At 36.0% G+C, this 21,813-nt stretch overlaps 3 protein-coding genes across 4 annotated transcripts; 1 reads left to right on the forward strand and 2 right to left on the reverse strand.

The window, feature by feature from the left end:
* The first annotated feature begins 3,452 nt into the window (after positions 1–3,452).
* Positions 3,453–6,924, forward strand: LOC110820183 (ninja-family protein AFP3-like). The gene is made up of 2 exons (XM_022049612.2): positions 3,453–4,316; positions 6,414–6,924. The coding sequence occupies exons 1-2, from the start codon at positions 3,656–3,658 to the stop codon at positions 6,800–6,802; spliced, it is 1,050 nt and encodes a 349-aa protein (XP_021905304.1). The 5' UTR covers positions 3,453–3,655; the 3' UTR covers positions 6,803–6,924.
* An 881-nt stretch (positions 6,925–7,805) lies between these two features.
* On the reverse strand, positions 7,806–17,753 carry RPK2 (receptor-like protein kinase 2). Of its 2 annotated transcripts, none has more exons than XM_022049525.2 (5): positions 14,030–17,753; positions 13,516–13,572; positions 13,315–13,431; positions 13,077–13,193; positions 7,806–8,126 (listed from the first exon to the last, which is right to left on the reverse strand). In XM_022049525.2, exons 1-2 carry the CDS (start codon positions 17,466–17,468, stop codon positions 13,517–13,519), a joined length of 3,495 nt encoding a protein of 1,164 aa, XP_021905217.1. In that variant the 5' UTR covers positions 17,469–17,753; the 3' UTR covers positions 7,806–8,126; positions 13,077–13,193; positions 13,315–13,431; position 13,516. The 2 variants fall into 2 exon arrangements, with proteins under 2 accessions (XP_021905217.1, XP_088073114.1); XM_088216988.1 differs by having other exon boundaries at positions 14,018–17,753.
* A 1,521-nt stretch (positions 17,754–19,274) lies between these two features.
* LOC110820178 (pinin-like protein) lies at positions 19,275–21,706 on the reverse strand. Its single transcript, XM_022049609.2, has 3 exons — positions 21,454–21,706; positions 20,245–21,176; positions 19,275–20,117 (listed from the first exon to the last, which is right to left on the reverse strand). Exons 2-3 carry the CDS (start codon positions 21,129–21,131, stop codon positions 19,871–19,873), a joined length of 1,134 nt encoding a protein of 377 aa, XP_021905301.1. The 5' UTR covers positions 21,132–21,176; positions 21,454–21,706; the 3' UTR covers positions 19,275–19,870.
* Between the last annotated feature and the right edge of the window lie 107 nt (positions 21,707–21,813).

Raw genomic sequence — 21,813 nt, forward strand, 5'->3', positions numbered from 1 at the left:
TGTTGTAATTATTTTAAATTAAAAATAAAATTATTAATCATAATATTTCTAGCACTAAGATCATACTATGAGAATAAGCAATCCCCAAAGCATTACCAAACAAAGGCTAGAACTCTAGATGAAGTGATAGCCATTTAATCTCTTTCAGTTGCAATCTTTTTTATTCCTTATTTTACTTTATTGTCTCTATTTCTTTAAATATAACATAATTCATACATATTCTTAAAAAATAGAAACTGTTTTAAGTCTTAAGAAATTGTAAATTTTGAATTTATGTGTGAAATTATAATTTTCCGGAAAAAAAAAAAAAAGAAGATACCCATGTGGTTATGCTTTATGAACTTGAAAATTTAAAACCTACTCTTATGTAAAATATTAATTGTCCTTCAATCAAAATTTTATGTAAAAAAATATATATGACTATCCAAAAATTTTAGATAAGATTTCATGTAAATCTATTGGTTATCAAACCTATAATATATTCATTACCGTAATACACATTTATAATAAACTTATAAGAAAGACATATACAAAGTTATATGTACATTTAGTTAAATATCATACATAGGACGAACTTAATATGTGACATATTGTTTCTTTTTAGCATCAAGATAAAATTGAGTTAAATTAAAAAAGAAAACTATCTATAAGAAAAAAATAAGTGATTAGATTCTTATTACATCTATAATAAATACATGTTAACATTTGGCACCAAAGAGCATCACTAAGAAGACTTTCATCATGGGGTAACTTCTTGCACTAAAAAAATCTTTAGCAAAAAGATACACTTAACGTTAAATAAGACATTTGGCATGTTAAAATATATGACTTTCACTTAACACCTAACATTAAATGTATGCCTAGCATCAGAAGGATAACTGATAGTTGTGATTTGAAACTAAAAAGATATCAAGCACTATAACAACACCTAATATTAAATATGTACTTGGCCGACTTGTACTATCTTGTACTATGATGTAGTTGATATGAACACATTAATTAAGGTATTTATCATACATAAATGAATATATATATAAATATTACATATAAAATTCTTGAACGTAATACTTTAAATAGACATAAGCTTCTTCTCTATAAATAAGTGACAACATAATAGCTTAATAAATAATTTTTAAAAATAAAATTATTTATTCTTTTAAATATTGTCTTAAATAGTTTTTGACCTAAATTTCAAACATGTTCATTAGAAAACCCTCAAAGGTCACTTTTTGCTACAAATATATTGATCTTGACGCTCTACGTATCACTCGATATCATTGTTCACCTAGGTATTTAAATTCTTCCCATTTTTTTATACTTTCATAATACCACATCAAAGCTCCTCAAAATTTACATAAAAATAGTATAATTAATGGGATGGAGGACAACAATTTAGTGGTAGCAAAATAAAGGGTCGGTTACTCTTGAAGGTCCACCCATTACAATCAATTATCTACCGAAGTGTTTACTATAAGATGTTCTATTAAAAATTATTTGTAAAAGCTTGCATTTACATCCATTTAATAGGTATCCAATTGTTTATTATATTTTTTGTTACAATTCTTTTATTGCCCAACATGTTGTTTTTACTTTAAAAATTCTTATATATCTTCACTAACCTTTTTATTATTAAAAAATAGAAAGAAATTACCACTAAAATGGTCTTAATATCTACGTAAGGCTTACACAAATATTAAGGGGCAATATAACAGTTAAACTAATAACCCTAAAACATATATCTCAACTTCACATTAAAAAAAATATAGTAGAGAGAGATATTAAGAGTTACCTAATATGGTAGGAAAATAATATTTTTCTAGATCACCTTAACATAAATATTAAGAATCTAAAATATGATGAGTAGGCGATCAATTGAAAAACAAATGTAAATTAGAACTTTTAAAAATCTTTTTACAAGGAATAATAAAAATAATAAATAAATATAAAATAAAAATAACATACTATTAGTCAATGTTTAATATTTTATTAATAAAATGAGTACTACAAAGTATTTTTTCGATAATTATAATAATTTTTAGTAAAATATAAAACTAATAACGCTTATCTCTTGGCAACTTAATTAGAATTGATTATTCTACCTTTTAATGGTCAAGATAGAACCAAATCTCTATCTTTAAATGATTAAGTTGAAACTAAGTACTATATAGATGCAATTTATTTGGTGAATATGTATCTCTTATTTTCTGATTGATATATATATACATACATATATATACACTTCATTGATCTTTTTTGCCCTTATCTAAAGTATTTTGTAGATAAACTACGACCTTTTTTTATTATTGTCCTTAATTCTAAGTTATCTACATATTAACTTGTTGATAAAATAGTATTCGAGAAATCAATTCCTCAAATACCTTAACATGATATAAGAGCAATTTTGATCCAACATATCTATACGAACAATTAACTCCTCCTGACCATCTCCACTGATTTTATAAGCAAAATTAATTTTATTTTCGTAATTTCTTTTGTTATTTTTGGCTTACAAATATGAAACAAAATAGACCATAAAAATTTATTATTCTTGGTATTAGTAAACTATTTTAGAAAATTAATTTTATTTTTTATAAATCAAACTAAAATATTTCTATTTGAAATTAGAAAAATTTCATGTCATTATTTATTAAATTTTCAAAATTTGTCATATAAAATTTATAAATCAAGCATATTATTTATTTATTTTTTATAATTTGTAAACTTTACAAAATTATATCAATCGTACTAAAGAAAAATGAACCAGGCCACACGCCTCATGCACTAAGAGCAAACAGAAAAGGACATGGCGTCTTCTATTCTAATTAATTAAACCACAAGAACTCCATTGTTTCAACACGTGTCACATTCAACATTAAAACAGTGCCGTTCCTTACACGTGCGGACAAAGCTCTTCACGAGAAGACGATAACTCACATCGAAGCTTTAGAGATATGTTGAATCTCGACACGAATCTCGAAGACTGTCGGCCCACGTGGTACCTTCTCCTCTACTTCCTCCATCAAAACGAACCGTTTCCGTTAGAGAGAGAGAGAGAGATTAAAGTAACACGTGGCTCTTTCGGAAGCAACTATATTCTTGGTACGACACGTGTTTCAAAAAACGACAGCTGTTTCATTACCTTCACGAGTCACAACGCTTGTTTTTGGCGTCTCCTTGGAATCTGGTGTTTGACACCACGCGGGCCGTTTAAGGGGCTCTTCATAGACTCCACGTGGCAACTACTCATCATTTCGCTGAGGGTATTTTAGGTATTTCATTCTCCACAATTGGATGATTAATTAAACTTTCCGATCTTTTTCTTATTATTTCTTTCAGTTTCCTTCGGTTTTCTTTCTCTTTGTTTATTGGGCTTGCTGTGAACCACCAAATTTGCTTGTCGTCGGTGCGAGAAAATTTTGATAGACGCAAGTTTCGGATGAATTTGTGAATGGAGGAAATGGAACTTTTGAGCTCCTTTATGCTGTGTTCTTCTTCTCGGGGTTTGGATGCTTTTGTTTCAAGATTTTCTCTTTCGGGTTTAAAATTCAGTTCTCGGATTCTGCCTTTTGATCAAATTTCTTTACTTGGGTGTATCTATATTTGATAAAAAAAAAAAAATCTTTTTCTCCTCTAGCTTTGTTTTCTCTCCGTGCAAATGACAAGTTTTCCTGGAGATCTGTTTCGAAGATTCATGTCAACGACCACCACTAATTTTGTGCGCAGAGATGATAAAGAAGAAGAAATTGAGCTGAGCTTAGGGCTTTCATTGAATGGTCGTTTTGGCGTGGACCCAAGAGCGAAGAAACTCATTCGCTCTTCTTCTATACCTGATATTATCAAAGCCCCAGAAACAAAAGACAATGACACTGGTTGTGTTATCCCCATGGGCTGTCCTCCTCTTATGAGGACTTGTTCTCTGCCTACAGAGACAGAGGAAGAGTGGAGGAGGAGGAAGGAGTTGCAGACTCTAAGGAGAATGGAGGCTAAGAGAAAGCGGTCAGAAAAGCAGAGGAACTTGAAGGCTGTTAGAGACAGATATCGACATTCTGGAGAAGAGAATTGTGAAGAGGATAAGAAGGAAGACCAAGGTATTACGAGTTGTAATGAGATTTTACATTGTGCGGTGCCTAGTTGGGTTAATGGCAGCCGAGTATCAGGTGGGGTTGAATTGAAAACTGAAAAGCCTAATGGCTTGCTTCATGGAGTTGCTGAGGGTTTACCACCAGCGGAAACAGTTGTAGCATCACAAGGGTCAAACGGATCTCAGGGGATTGGATCGTCAGGAATTTCAGAATTTGATAGCCACCAAGCTCATGGTAACTCCCCGTGTTTTTCCTAATCTAATTTCAAGTTTTTTCTGGCGTTAAATCTGATGCTTTTATTAGTCTGGTTTTATCTAGATATAAAAGCAGAATTGCTCATACCTATTTCCTTTTTTGTTTTCTGATCCCCAATTGGTTTGCCTGTTATTGGGGGGGTTTTTTTTTTTTCTTCAAAATTGATGACTTGAAAAGAAGAAGAAAAAAAAAAACTCGTAAGTTTTGGGATCTTTATTTGCAGAATAATATTCTATCTCCATTAATAGGTTGATAAAAATCTTGTTGTTTATGTGAATTGGGTCTGGAAGCTTGTCAGTCGCTTCCTGGTAGAAGCCGGTTTAATGTGCTTTATGGGTTTCAAAATTGAACCAGAGATGATTCAGGTTACAAAATTTGATGTGGGATTTTAGGTTCTTACATGCCATTATTAATTTTCTTTTCCGAGTGAAGATCTGATTATAGTTTTAAAAGCTTTATTCTTCCTTTCAATTTTATCCCCTTCAATTTGATTTGGTATGACTATCTTTGATGGTAAGTTTTGGGTTTCTAAATGTACAAGGTATGAAGATGTTGATTCACACTGGGTTCCCACATTATGTTTCTTGATTCCATGAAAAGTATTCGTATTTTGTCCTCCTTTATAATGTGTAATCTGAATTGTATTGCATTATTCTTTGCTGGAATATCCGTGCCTTGTTACTATAAAATTTTCCAATCCATGCCAAACATTCTCTTTCATTATGGAATTTGGAATGCTGAATGATACACACACACATATATATATATATATATATCGTTTTATGGTTTTCTAATAAATCATTAAAATCATCGAAAAAGTGTTTGATCAAATTACTGTTTCAAGTCAAAATTTTTGTAAAATGATAAAAAAAAAAAAAACAATAAGTAATTGCTCTTTTTGCTTAAAACTTTAAGGGAATTCAATATTTTACTTTTAGTAGAAAATGTTGGTTATAGAAGCTTTTTCTATTATTTTTTTTAATTTTTTTTCAATTTAAAGGCTTTAGTTCTATTTTTACCAAAATTCATGTGATCTTTTAGCCTTATAAGACTGGCCTTTATGAACACCTCAATTAGTGCATCAAAGGGGGGTCAGTCATTGTAGCCATTTTGGACAAGAGATATAAGACCATTCCTAGACTAGATGGGTGTAGGACACTAAGCAATATATTCTAGTGCTAATTGGGCATGCCATATCTCTCTTGGATATGAAAAGAGAGGAAGGAGGAAAAAGAAATTTAAACATTTTGTCTTTACTAATAGGTTTATGCTGTGGTTAATAACATGCATGTCTGTCATTATTCGAATGTTGAGATCAATTCAATTTTCACTTCTATGAAATAGAAACGAGAATACAAATATTTATTAAAATAATAAAACTAAAAATTTGAAAGAAAATAGTATTCTAATTAGTAATTCTAAATTGGCTCTATGTTTCATTTGAGTCTAGTATTTTTGTGGTTTCTACCATGACAGGCAGGAAATCTCTATAGAAATTACAAGTTAAGTTGATTCAGTTGTTCATTAAATATGCAAATTATGATTAAATTTTATATATCGAATCAATGAGATTTACTGATAAGAACATAATAGAATTAAACCCAATGCAATAAAGTTTATTATTTATTTTCTATAATTACTATGTTTATATATAATTGAGTTTCCAGAGACTCTAAATTCAAGATGTGGATTTGAAAATGAATGGAATTTGAATAGTTTGTAATTATAATACACAGGCTTTTTGAGTGCATCGGGTATCATTGGTTCTCATTTGTTAAACGAACGTATGCAAAGATGGTGATGAGGAGTACGTACTTTACTGAGGTTCTTCGGCAATTTACAATATATCGGTTACATCCTACATAGATTTTGTTGATTCTGATCATGCTAGGTATATAGAGGAAAACTATTCCTAGATGATGAGGATCTATCTGCTCATCTCGGAGCTTATACTTATTCAGTCATCTGGAATGTCTTTGGTTATCGTTAGGAGTTGGGTTTTAGACTAGGGTACAATATGACATTTGTTTATGCAATAAATTTCTATTGACAAGTCGATTTTGCTTTGCACTGCAGGAACAAGCAGTGGGACTGAAGTGAGAAGCCCTGTCAGTGTTCAATCTTTACCAGAAAATGGAACAGTCATCACAAAAGCACCAGCAAAGTCTACCGAAGCTGTGATGAGCAAAGGCTCTAGCAAACCAACTGCTGTCGAAAGGGGAGTTAAGAATGTAGCGAGGAACATGTTGGAAGATATGCCATGTGTATCTACAAAAGGGGATGGCCCGAACGGGAGACGAGTAGAAGGTTTTCTTTACAGGTATCGGAAAGGTGAGGAGGTGAGAATAGTATGCGTTTGTCATGGCAATTTTCTCTCTCCGGCCGAGTTTGTGAAGCATGCTGGAGGTGGTGATGTAGCACATCCTCTGAAGCACATTGTTGTTAACCCATCTCCCCTGTTGTGAGGGTAAATTCTCAAGGAATTAACCGCTGAAGAGAGTGAAAAAAGAGAGAAACCAAAATGGTAATTAAATTTTCACTTCTTTGTGTAGTTGTTCTTTGAGTAATCTTTTCCTGGTTGGACTAATCATGCATTTGAAGAATTGGGGAGCTGGGAAGGCTAAGAAAGATTGATGAAAAATCACACGACTACTTATCTTAAAAGACTTGAGAAAAGATTTACCAGAAGAATTTGGGTATTAACAGTAAATTTGGGTCTGCAGAAGAATAAATATTTAGTATGTTGAAGAAAGGAAGCATTGCAGTTTTGTTGGTATTGAGAGGGATTGGATGTGTGGGTTTTCAAAGCTCCATAATGAATGGCAACATGCATGACTCCGTGACCTAATGAAATGATAAGGCCATTATGGGGAAGAGGAAGCCAAGTTGTAATTCAATAAGTCTGAACATCAATAATTTCTCCTCAGGGTACAGCTGTTGGCCAACTCAATATAATTTTTTAAATACAACTTGATTGGCATTTGGAATTCTGATAAAATGTTTATTAATTAAAATGCAAAAAAAATTATTTAATTTTTTATAAAAATAATTGTAAAATTTGTTATTATTATTTTTTTTTTTAAAAAAAAAACACAGAAATCATGTGTTGGATAAACTCTTTAATCTTTAACTTTTAACTGTTGTGAAAGTAAAGCCACTTTATCTTATTTTTATTAAAATAATTCCTATTTTCTAATCATTCATAATATTATATTTGAAAATTTTAATTCATATATTAATGGGAATTGAGTATTTTATTAATTATTTTATAATTTTTTAATAAAAAATTAATCTGTCATTTTTATTATACATTTTTGTATCGTAAACATGTATTTCTTATATTCTTATATAATAAATGTATTTTAATATAATTTACTTTTAGGGCAAAATACAAATCAATTACACTATCGATTAATATTGAAAATTATTATCTTCATTTTCCTTTTAAATAAATTATTATATAATCTATAACACTGTAATAATATACTTGTTTAAACAAAATCAAACATTCATAAGTATATACTTACCACAAGAGCAATAAATTGTACAACCAAACATTGTTAGAATAAATTACAAAAACATGACTACCTTGAAATTATACATAAAAAAATATTCATAGAATAAATTTGGCCGTTGGTAAGATCATCTCTGTGTACTTATTTTACTCTTGAAATATATGCAAGAAATACTCAGTTTTACCGTGTAAGCATATCTGCTTGTTGTTTCTGCAATATCACGTTGAGGAGTGCCACAGACCTCCTGCAATCTCCTCCTTTCTTCGAGAGATTCCTGTTCACAACCATCAAATAGATTAACATGCCTAAAAACCAAATGATCTTTAGCCCAATGCTGCTGCAAGTAATTGTAATCCATGCTCTGTTAACGTACAGGTCAAAGAATGAACTCAGATATTTTATTTTTGATTCACTGTGTACGGGATTCAAAACTAGATTTATCAAATCACAAAGAACATTATTTTTTTTCCAGATAACAAAGAACGTGTAGGAGAAACCAAGGGTATTCTGTACATGTAAAACTTCACATGTAGATAACACACCGGTCGATAAAAGGTTTCCCTTGGTTAAAGTGTTTATTTTTTCCAGTTATAGCTTTTTTATAAATATCATGGCGGATGATGATATCGATTTAGTGTTGAAATATCAATTTTTTATAAATATCAAAACTTGAATATCGATTTTAGTGTTGAACGGAAGAGCTTTTGGGTATTTCCGGAAAAGGGGGAAGGATGTATATTAACGTTTCGACATCGATTACAAATATGGAGCGGACTAATAATAGGAATATTTGATGAGAGCAAAATCAAGGAAAGATCATATCTTATCAACAAATTATCCTATTAATGCTTACAGTTGACTTCCAAAAGTTTAGGAGGGTGAGGCAGATTGACGAGTGTTTTAAAATTCAAAATTCCTCATTTAAATAGGTTGTCAACTCGCATCGTCAAACTGGGTCCCAGTTCAGCAGGATGCAATTCTGCCCACCTAATTGAAGCAAAATGGAGCCCGGACGAGGAGGTAACTGGGCCAGACAGGGTAAAGGAGTTCAGGCAGAGTGGCGGCGTAGGCATGATAGGGTTCAGGCTGATGCAGCGACCCAGAGGAAGGCGGAGGGACTCCAAGGAAAGAGAAACATGCAGAAAAGGAAAGTGCTTCAGGGTATAAGAATGAAAAAAGGCATCAGAGAATGCAAACGCTGGCGGAAACACTGATTGGAGTCAAGCATAGTGGGCCCATCAACATCAATGTGTCTGTCAGGAGGAGGCAACACAAGTGGCCCAGAGGGAGTAGGGGTGGAAGAGGAGAGGACCAACTGCCGTGATGGATACTTGATCCAGTGGAGGAGCTGAAAAACATTTCTTTGGGGAAGGTTCGACTAGCGTTGGTTTTGGCCACAGAGGTTGAGAAGACAGAGGTTGAGAAGACGCAGGATGAACTGAAACAGGAGGATGACAACGATAATGTGGATTCAGTAACAACTGTGTCCTCTTTTAACAGGAATGCAGGATCTTCTTAGAAATAATTTTGAAGGGGAACAGTAAGATAATACATCCAATGTGTGACAACAAGGAATGTAGAACCAGAGTTGGATCATGTGGCACAATAACAATTTCCCGCGGGGAAAGGATTTTGAGCAACTTCAAAATTTACACTGGCAACCCAACCAGGTCCTATATACACAAACACAACCCTGAAACTTATTTTAGTATAATTTTTGTTGATCCCATGGCAGGAAATAAAAATAGCATGGAGCATCTTCGAAACCGTATACTCTCTATTCCAAAAACCTACGAGGAAAACCTCACTTCTGGAGGCACAGAAAACCAGCCACTTTTACAAAATACCATTACTTTAAAGCCAATTCTGACAAATTCTGATATGGGAAATCCCACTGCCCGGTTAAAAAGCTTGTACTTTATAAAGGTGGCAGAGTCAATAAATGAGGTAAAGATAGTGGGTCACCTAAGATGTGTACAGGAGAAAAAAAATAGAATCAGATATTATGCAATTAGCAATTAGTTGTTAATGAAGATTCTGAGTTTGGAGTGTCAAAATGGGGATTGAAAAGGGGGGAAAAAAATAGAAGAGATACAGTAATTGTCCATAGCATTAGGGAGCCAAGGTTTAAGGAGTGGGTTGCAATTCTTTTTTCAGGGGCATTAGGAGCAGCTAATAAGATAGAACACTATGTTTGCAAATCTGGTCAACTTCATTGAAGGAGTCTTTTCTATATCAGTGTTGCTTAATATTAAAGGGAAAAGAAGCTGGTGGTTTTACATACGTGTATGGGCCCACAACCTATACCAATACGTCGTTCTTTAAGGAAGAGCTATCATATCTTCCTGAGTTGTGCAATCCATATTGGTGCACCGGTTCACAGGGTAGTAAAAGAGGTCACTAAGGAGCTATAACTGGAGAGCAGAGTCCTGGAGTAGGAGAGGGTAGCCAATGGGAGAGAGATTACCAACTTCTATAAGAGCTATATAATGAGGATAAGGAGTAAGAGCCGTTATTGGAAGGGACTGAGCAAAAGCCAATTAGTATTTCCAAAGTGGAGGTTAGGAACTTCTACAAGAGATATATAATGAGGGTGAGTAACAGCCGTTATTGGAAGGGACTGAATGGGGCCTATTAGTATTCCCAAAGCGGAGTGGCTGGAGTGAAGGTTAATGAAAGTTGCTTGGATTTTGGGGACTAATAAAGCTCTGGGACTGAATAGTTTTTCTATAGCCTTCTTCCAGGCTTGTTCAGATATAATTAAGTTGGACTTGCCCAAAGCGGACTGGTTGGAGTGAAGGTTAATGAAAGCTGCTTGGATTTTTGGGGACTAAAAAAGCTCTGGGACTGAATAGTTTTTCTATAGCCTTCTTCCAGGCTTGTTCGGATATAACTAAGGTGGACTTGATAAAGTGTTTGAGAAACTCTATCTTAATGAGATCGTACGTAATAAATGAACTTGACCTTTATCACCCTCATATCCAAAAAATCCTCTAATCAACACCCTATAGGTTTAATGACTAGTGCATACAAGATTATCTTTAAGAGTTAGTGAGGTTTTGGACGACATAATAATCAGAGTGCTTTTACGAATGGCTAGCAAATTCTGAACGCATCTGTTGTGGCGCAACAGTGGAGAATATGAATAAAACAAAGGAATGATAGTTCTAAAGCTAGATTTTTAGAAAGCCTACAATCGAAGGAATCAACTTCTTGGAGAAAGTGATATTAGGCAAAGGAACCCCACTCACTATTTCCTTTTATCTTGGTAGTAGGTGTCTTAAGTTGGAAGTTGGCAAAGGTTTGATGTGAGGGTCTGTAAAAAGATTTGTTGTTGAAGATAATAGAGTAAAAGGTGTCTCAGCTTCAATCCGTGGATCACAATGATTTTATTTCTATTATATGATAATAGCTTGGTGTTGAGCACATCTTAGGATTATGCATTAACCTAGCCAATAGCACATTGGTAGGAATCAACATGGCCAAAGATGAGGTGAAGAACCTGGCAGAAGTAATAGGTTGTTCAAAGTTAGCATGGCCAACTACTTATCTAGGTGTTCCATTGTGGTAATCCTAGGAGTATGTCTTTCTGGAATGTAGTAGTTAACAAAATGTCGAAAAGGCCAGAGTACTGGCACGGGTGCTTATTTTCTTTGAGGGCTAAAGTCACCTTAATATAGGTGCATGTCTAGCATACTACTATTGTTTATCACTATTAATAATACCAGAGGGGTAGCCATGACAGTGGAAGGGATTATGAGGAAGCTTTTGTGGGTCAATATAGGGGAGGCACATCGGGATCATTTGATGAATTGGGAAGTATACTATCAGTTCAAAACTTACACGGGCATGAGCATTATGAACCTAATATCAATAACTTATCATATTAACTAAATGGCTATGATGTTTTTCACAGGAACCTAGTTCACTATGTCACAAGGCAATGAAGTATACATGGTGACCAAAGAAACTAATGAAATGTTATAGCTAGTAGCTCCATGATAAACAAGTCCATGGAAAGTCATCTCTAGTTTGAAAAACATGTAAAATGGGGGAGATGGCTCCAGAGTACTGTTCTGGGAGGATATTTGGAGAGGCAATAGCACATTAGCTCCGTTTTCTCCATCTGTATACACCCATCCCGATTTTATATGCCATAGAGATGGTCCTGTAGTTTGGAACCTCCACTTCATATGCGATAGAGATGGTCAGTGACCACGAGATCAATGATACTCAAGCCACAACACACCAATTCTCATTTTATATGCCATAGAGATGGTCTCCTGTAGTTTGGAACCTCCAGAAACTTAAATTCCCTGAGATCAGTGATGTGCTAGCCCTGTTGCTAAGAGTGTGAGAAACCTTTTATTATTCCCAGCACGCTAGTAGCAACATTTGAAAAATAGATCCTCAGAGTTATACACTTGTAAATCTTTCTTTAATCACATAACCCATAATGCCAACTGATAGCATATTACTTCTATCAATGTGTTTTGGAAAGTTAAAGTCCCTTCGACAGCGAAGGTGTCTGCATGGACCACTATTCTAAACAAATTACACACTAATGAGTTGCTGCAAATTCACATGCCAAATCAAGCTCTTTCACCGAACATTCTGTTATGTGTTGCAGGAAAAGGGAGACATACAACCACTTATTCCTTCATTGCAACGTGGTATTGAAATTGCCAACAAGATTGTTGGTACGTTCCGTTTGACTTGGATTATTCCTTCTTCACTGGAGTGTTTTATAATTTGAACTTCAATGAAAGGGATGAGAAAAGTAGCTAAACCTCTCCAGCAAGGTGCTTTATTTGTGGTTTTATGGAGGATATGATTAGGACGAACTCACAGTATTTTTTAGGATTGTACCTTTCTGACCCAAGTTTTGTAGGAAAGGATGACACTGTTGGCATTCTTATGAGCAAAGGCCCACAAAGAGTTTTTTGATAATTTTTGCTTCTGTGTTAAATGGGCACCTAGGGCCAATAATACACTGATTTTGGGAGGGTCCAGCTGTCACTACTTTTCTCAGAGCTCTTATTCAGATGGTTCTAGGAGGATATCTTATCCTCCGTCGATGTAATGTATCCTTTCTCTTTCCTAATAATACATAAAACAATCTATAAACTTTCTTATCTGTATAATTCTATCTATAACTTGCTGAATTATCTGTGATTTGACTATGTTAGACCATAACAAATATTTGTTATAATGATATCAATACCTGGTCTGGTGCCCCTTTCTGGATCGAATGAATTGTACCTTCATGGTCAATGTGTGGCATTCTATTCGCTTATCAGTGGGGTTGAAGGGAAAGCTTTTTGAATTACCAGCTTTTGCCCTGTTAGTAGCCAAAAATTAGAGCGAGAGCCAAAAGCCAAAAACTAGCAGCTGCGTATATGTAACAAACCACTGATACTTCCATTTATGGAAGAGAAATTCTAATATTATCTGTTACCGACCTACTAAGAAGCTAATCTCCCGACTACAGCAGCTTCCATGGCATCTCGATCTTCCCCTCTGGAGGTCACACTGCCACGAGAACAACAGTATCTGCATCTATCGCTTTAGCAAAGTATCTATTCAAAAGTATTGACAGAAAATTAGACTTAGAAACAATCAGTAGTTATAAATGAAACTCAAACTGGGTGTCCAGAACCAACCTCAATAAGAACCTCTCCAACTGCATGCTCCTTTGGAGTTAGTGACCTGTTTTATCACTGCAAAGCACACTCATGCCTGTTATTTCCTTTATCGCTGTAAGAAAGTTACTAATATATATTGGCAACCTCAAGCCATGCTTGGTAATATAGCAAGGTGTCATACCCCTGTTACAATACATTAAACAAACACTACCAAAGTATAATTCTCCAGAAAAATCTCTATTTCATGGTTTTATTAAACAACAAATGACACCAAGAAGATACAAGTATATGCGAGGGAAATAGAATATCTGCATTCTTCTGCAGATTCATCAGTAATAAGCCTCCTAGTCCAGGAAAGCATCAAAAAAATGGGGGCCAAAGCTATTTTACAATGTACAAGTAACAACTTCTTAAAACTACCTAACAACAGTCCATAAACAGTGGCTGATGCCACATGGAAGCCTAAATTACAATTGGACTACTCTCCTACAAATTAATAATGTTAATAAACAGACTATACCAGGCAACTAACATGAAGGAGGTTGAAGTTGCTTCAGCCGTCTAACAACTTGTTTCATAGTAGGCCTTGTCGATAGGGAATCCACGGTACATACAACGGCCAAATGTAGTACTTCAACAAGGTCATCATGAGGACCTGCATCCCATAATCCTGCTGTAAAGAATTCCTTTGCCCGTCCCTGTCTTAGGAGCATGCATGCCCACTGCACAATGTTGAACCCATTTCCATATGAAGAAAATGAGGGATCCAGGGCTTTCTTGTCTGAAAGCAACTCAAGTAGCACCACCCCATAGCTGTAAACATCCGCTTTATCAGAGACACGGCATGTCATTGCATATTCTGGAGCAACATACCCAAAAGTTCCAGCCACACCTGTCGTAGCATGAGTTTCTGACGTTCCCAGTAGTCTGGCCAGACCAAAGTCTGATAAATAAGCATTATAATCATCATCCAACAGAATATTGCTTGGCTTGACATCACGATGGAGGACCCGTGGTACACACTGGTCATGGAGGTAAGCAAGTGCCCGAGCTATGTCCAAGGCAATCTTGTGAAGAATTCTCCAATCTATAGCCCTCGTGGACCTTTCTTGGATAAAATTTTCCAAGTTACCCCCTGGCAAATAATTATATATTAGAAACATCTCAGCTTCACTGGCATGATAACCAATAAGAGTGACCAAATTTGGATGGCGGAGCCTCCCAAGGGTCTTGATTTCAGCATGGAATTGTTGAACACCCTGAAACCGCCCAATTGAAAGTCGTTTTATTGCCACTAAAACACCAGGTGAGATCTCTGCCTTGTATGTTGCCCCAAATCCCCCATTTCCAATGCAGTTGCTGGCATTGAAGTTTCCCGTCGCTCGCACAACATTATCATATGTCAATGCAACCCCAATATCTGTGAAAACTGTCACTTCTTTCTTTACAGTGCCCATAATCTTTGATTTTGGATTCCACTTCCTGGTGTAGAAGAATAAGACAATGAGAGCTAGAAGAACTGAAACTATGGCCGACGCAGATGCTATGGATGCTATTTCAATTGAATTGAAACCACCCTTCCCACTTTCAGCAGTGGTTAATGGGGAAGCAGCATAATTCTGTGGGTCTCCAACTCTTCCCTGAGGATCTGAAGATGGAACTGTTAGGGAAAACACATGGCAAGGTCGTAGATAAGGGTTTCCAAGAATGCTACTACATTTCATCAGATCATCATTCGGTAGTGAACCAGACAAGTTATTGAATGAGACATTGAATGTTGAGAGTGTGGTTACATTTGCCAAACCAGATGGTATCTGCCCGGAGAGTTTATTGTTGTTGAGCAAGAGAACAGTTAGATTTTTCAAGTTCACAAGCTCATCAGGAATCTCACCAGATAGAGAATTTGAAGAGAGCTCCAGTACTTCTAAAGATTGCAACTGCCCAAAGCTGGTTGGAATTGGCCCAGTCAGATTATTACCAGACAAGCTGAGATACTTCAGACTTTTTGCCTGCCCAAGACTGGTTGGAATCTGGTCTTGCAACACATTCCCACTCAAATTAAGAGCAACCAGAGACACCAAATCCCCAAAACTGGAGGGAAGAAGCCCAACAATGTGATTCATTGATGCATCCAGAAGTTTAAGAGACTGACAGAGTTTACCAATTTCCACCGGAATCTGACCAGACAGTACATTGTAACTAACATTCACATATACACCACCCAATCCACCGCATTTGGCAAAGAAATCCTCAAGGAATGATCCACTAAGTTTGTTATCTCCAGCATAAAATGCATAAGAAATGTGCTTCCCTAGTCTTTCAGATGGTATTGGCATCCATTGGAGACTGCCAGTAAAGTTGTTATCCCCAAAATTATGAAAGACAGCAGGACCTCCATCTCCTCCCAAAAAGAGCAAGGATCTTCCAACTTGAGCTTTATTGGCAAAAAAAGATAGATATGCAGACGATGGACTGTAGGATTCGATGGAATATCCACTGAAGTATACAATAGGAGGGCAGACACTGTTGTCAAATCTGGGGATTGAACCAGACAAAGCATTCCCACTGACATCAAATACATTCATACAAGGCACTCCAAGTTCGTGAATGAGTTTTCCTGTAAGTCGGTTAGAGCTTACGTCAAGAAGTCGCAATTTCTTGCAGCGCCCAAGCCCAACAGGGATATCTCCTGTCAAAAAATTCTGACCCAAATTGACCATCTCCAAATTGTCACAAGAACCCCAATCACTTGGCAACCTGCCCTCAAGCGTTGCCCTTGGAGCCCACAGAATCTTTAGATTTGGAAGTCTTGCGATTTCTCCTGGAATTCCGCCTTGATAAAAATTGAAGTCATCGTTCGTGGCAGCCAAGTCCAAGTCCGAGGATGGCGCTCCACGTGTACCATTAAGGTCCTCATATACGTTATATAGATTCGAAAGCACAAGCACATTTAATGCGGAACAGTTTCCAAGTTCAGTTGGTATCGGACCACTAAGGCTGTTCCTTGAAACGTCCAACACTTCAAGATTCTGGAGCTGACCCAAATCAGCTGGAATTGTTTCCTCCAACATATTCGCATACAGCAACAGCGAACGCAGTTTGCGACAATTCCCCAGATTACGTGGAATGCCGCCAGTTAACAAATTAGCAGATAGATCTAAATGCTCAAGCTTGCTACAATGTTCTCCAATATCACTAGGTAAAGGTCCTTTCAGCCAATTAAAAAGTAAATAGACACCCTTGAATCTACCAACAAATCCAGGAACCGTTCCATTAATCTGATTACCAGCCAAATTCAGAATCTCCAAATCCAAACAATTGGCAAGCGACCCTGGTATCTGCCCAGAAATCTTGTTAAAACCCAGATTAAGAACCCGTAAGTTCCTTAACCCCATAAATCGAACTGGCAACAAGCCAGATATCAAATTCGCCTCCAGATCAAGAACTAAAAGCTTTTCCATTTCCCAGATTTCAATAGGAATCTCACCATAAAAACCGTTAAAGGGAAGTGATAAAACCCTAAGTTCAGCGAGATCAGCAATCGCAGCCGTCAGTTTTCCTACCAAAATTCCACTGCCAAGACTACAGTTCCTCCTAATACCAAACCCATAAAGCGGAAACTGCCCAATATCAGAACAAAGAAAATGGTTTCGACTTCCGTTGAACTTACCTTTGTCACTGCCGTGTCCACTAATGTTGAGGGACACAACACGGGAACTGGAATCACAGTACACACCGGACCAAGAGCAGTGATCAGAACTTTCAGCACGCCAACTTGAGAGCATCCCTTCCGGGTCCGACACTGATTCCTTGAACTGAAGCAACGCCGATTTGTCAGTATCGGCGACGACTGTACCGCTTTGAGCAAAGAAAAGGACCCAACAGAACAACAACAGCGAGAAAACGAGACTAGGGGACATAGGATTATGAAAAAAGTACCACTTGATCACTGAAGAAGGCAAAGAAGCCATTTTCTTTAGTACCCTCTGTAAAGGGTTTGTCTTCCTATTGGAAACCAAAGAGAAGCACTAAACCCTCTTTTTCCTGTTTGGTTCTGGAGGTAAAAGAGAGGGTTTTTCGTGGTGGAAAACCCTAACCTTAACCCTAATTTCGGGGTTCCCGTGAAGAGAAAGGAAGGAGGAGGTAAGAGGAAACTGGAGAAAAAAGATTCAACTGGGTTCTGCCGAGAAAAACGCGTTTTTCTTTCTCTGTTTGCTTTATTCCCTTTTTTCCTCTCACCTTAATTTTGAACTTTCCTTTTCTTTTTTTCCTGATGGGCTGTTTTTTTTTTCCTCCTAATTCTTAATTAATACAGGCTTTGTCGTTTTGTTTTCCAAGAAAAAATCCTCTACTAACGTGTACTGCTGAACTCTCCATCTTCTACCCAATCGTCTAACGACACGTGAGTAATATGGTCATCAAAAACTCATCAACACCGTCAGTTGATCTTTAATTTTTTGATGACTGTTGATCTAAGAAAGTAGAGCTTCTTTCTGTTTTGCTTTCAATTCCCTCTCTAACCTTTCCTTTATTGAAAATAATAATCGATAAATTAAAAAAAAAAAAGCGAAAATATATTATGGGCTTACTGTGGGTACACGTGTCAATAAACAAATGGCCTGCGTATGGAGATCCAGTAGTTCATGTAGTAGAATACATTATTTACGGTTTTTGGGGGGTAATGGGACCCACAGGACATACGGAGTTAGAGTAGGGCCCGTGAGCCGGTCAATAAATGCATCACCACCGTCAATTCAAAAGGCTATTAGGTAGTTAGGAACTTTGATGCACATCGAAGGGGGGAAGGAGAATTTTAAGTTGTACCACGTGGATTTGGATAAAGGCATCCACGTGGGATGTCCTAAAGTAGGACCCATATCCTTTGCTGAATAGTTGAGTTGAGGAGGGTTTTCTGAGGTCCAGATCAAATGTGGGTCCCACTCGTCGCCCCTAAAACTCCTGTTTAATCAGAGATTACACCGCAAATTATTCAAGTTTACTTGTAAATATATTTTGTTAAGCAAATAATTTATGTTAACAAAAATGAAAATAAAGTATAGAAAAATATTTCAGTAACTTGTTAAAGAATATAATTGTGACAGATGAAGTATAGTTTATTTTAAGATATATAATTAAAGTCACGACGGAAATATAATTGGAAATAAATTTTAAAATATGCATGGGAAAAGGTTGATGTGTGCCTACTCAAAAACTTTATAATTAAAAAAACTTATATAATTACAAATCAAGAATGGGATTTGAAATTTGGTATTCCCAATAAATAAATAAAAAAAAAAAAAAGAGAATCTGCTCGATGGGTCTTAAATTAATGTTGTGATTTGCATATCAACCTCCAGTTGTAGACATCTTTAAATACCATAAAACTTTATTACATGTCTGTCCATACGAATAATCAATTCCACCACACAATCTTTTTCTTTTTAAGCAAATTATCATCATATACGTATAAATAGATGAATCCACCAACAGTTATTGTTTAACGCAATTAATTTATATGATTAAAAATAATTAATTAGTAATTAAGGAAACAGAAGACAAAAACTTTATGATATATTAATATTAGTTTTATTTTTAGTCATTCTTTAATTACGACCGTGTGATGAATTAAGTGACGTAGGTCTGCGTATGCCGACGGCGTGAATTATTGTCTCCTTGGCCTTTTTAATTCAATCACCTTATCCAGATATTGATATTATTTTTTATAATTATAACAATTAAATATTAATCTTAATAATTAAATTTAAAAGAGAGATTCATTTATCTTAATTATCTATTACCACCGAAACACATGTTCTCCTTCAAGATTGAGGCTGTTGGCAACTTCAATCATCTGTATAACCACAAAATTCTAATATGCCTAAGCCTATGTGTGTATGCATACATGTACACACACACACACACACACACACACACACACACATCACCCGTCACGGCTTAATCAATCAAATTCAAAGATATATATATATATATATATATATAATATAATTGTGTCTAATTGTTTGGATCACTCCCTCCTAATATACATACCACTTTCTATCAATACTAATTAACAAGCACCTGCTCCCTAAGAGAATCAATCAAATTAGGCTATACAAATGTAACCAGTAAACAGAATACAAATATCAAATGACCTCTCTTACGTGTTTTCCTCCAATACAAATTGTACATTCAAAGATAGTTTGATCATTCAGAAGATCATCGGATGAAGTTTTGCACCGTTTGATGAGAATGCTGAAGAAAGAATCATTAAGGTTGTGTCGGTTTGACTTATATGTCTGCGAACCTGGAGACTGATAAGTTCTTGATCTGCCATTTAAGGTTTTTGTCTTTTTGTTTTAACTCTAATTCTCCGTCAGCAACGAAGTGATGGGCAACAATAGAAGCAAGAAAACCAGCCGCCGTCAGCTTTTGGAGTTGTTGCCGGCGTTTGTGGCTGCAAATCCTGACTCTGTCCCAAAGACTGGGCTCTATTACCTCCCAGCTCCGGCGACTTCTGCTGATCTTGACGATGCTGCGGCCTCGGTGAATGCTGCCTCCCCATGTGGAAACCCACGTTCATATTTGACCCGTATTTGCCTTGATCATTATGTTCTGCAAGCCTGAAAAATTCACCACCACATTCATGTTTTCGGTTAAATCATAGATTTGATCGGAACCCATCAAAGAGACGTACTCAAGAATTCAATTATGTAAATAATTTGCAACGTTTAGAAAAGGAAAACTCACACTGGGAAGGCAAATGAACAGGTGCTGTTATTGCTTCCATCAGATCTGCAAGACATGCTTGAAGAATGCCTGGCCTCCCCAGATGCAGTAGCCTTTTTTTCTCCACTGTTATTCAATTGTTGATCAGTTTCAATGGAAACTACTGGTGATTTATTATCATTTGTCACCTCTGTTTCTGCCGAATTAGGAGTACTCTTCCCCTCCAACATTTTTGTCTCTTCTGAATCTCTTTTTTGGGGTTTCATGTCCGTGTCTTGTGATTCATCAGGAGTAGGAAGAGTATCTGGAAGTTGGGATGGATTTGGAGGTAGAGCTGGAGATGGAGATGGAGACGGAGGTGGAGTCGGAGCTTGAGGCGGAGCTGGAAGAGGGACTGGAGATGGATGTGGAGCGCCGTGAGATGGGGGCACAGGAGGGTTCATCATTTCATCATACTTGTATAATTCACCAGATTTATAGAACATAAAAAATTGATCCCTGGAGAAGCTGCCATTGCCAACAGGAATGCTAAACAATGATTCATTTGAAGCAACACTCCATTCCAATGGTGATGCAGGTTTGCTAGCAAAAATAGATGATGGAATCCTATTTGGGTCATAGTCAGTTGACCCAATCAATTGATTTTGAGGAAGAAGATGACAATTGGGCTTATCTGCTGAACTTTTGGGTTCTCCAGATTGAGACTTTTGGCTGACTTCTATAATATCTTCTCCTGATAAAACCTCTGATGATGTCGATGACGATGATAATGGTGATGAGGATGCTGATGATGATACAGAATCTTCAGACTTATTGCTATGAGGCTCAACTCCCTTGTTGGAAACCTCAATATCTGTCAAATGCTTGCTACTTTCCTTCTTGTTCTCGTAATCCATGGCATCATCCATCTGATCAACTCAACTTGATCCTCCTCAACAATACAATTGATATTTCTGATTACCAAAAAGGACATGGAATTCCAAGAGATGTCAGATTAACATAATAACATCCGCAATAATTCAACTTAACCTTATATAACTTCTATTTCTTTTTCCGTTCATGCAAAATAATATAACTGATAACATTGCAGGCGTTTTCAAAAACTTGAGATTGTGGGTCAACAATTTTGCAGTCTGGGAAATTAAAATTCAATTTTAGGAAATTGGGTATTGATAAATAACACAAATATAAACTAATGAACGAAGATGATTGATTAATAATATAACTCACCCTGGATTATCAGAAATCTCCCTGGCGTTGAGCTCTTGACTGAAACCCAGAAAGTTAAATGAAAGGAACCAAAAACTGAGGACAAAACCCTGTTTAAACCCAAAGGAATGAAGAAAAAGAATACAGAAGAAGAAAAGAAGAAGGACGAGAAAGAAATGAGGAAGATGACAAGGAAGAAGACGAGGATTTTGCGTGTAATCGTGTAAGAAGGGAAGGACACGAGAAGATTTCGGGATTTATTTAAGGTTTGTTTTGCAACTTCCAAGTAACAGACGCTGTGAAAGACATTTATTTCCATTCCCTTACGCGGGAAAGATGAACTCTGACAAGTTGGCTTCTCTGAAACATAATTGTAATTAA

This window comes from Carica papaya, chromosome 1, assembly GCF_054855325.1.
Source record: "Carica papaya isolate Zhongbai chromosome 1, ASM5485532v1, whole genome shotgun sequence".
NCBI classification, from domain to species: Eukaryota; Viridiplantae; Streptophyta; class Magnoliopsida; order Brassicales; family Caricaceae; genus Carica; species Carica papaya.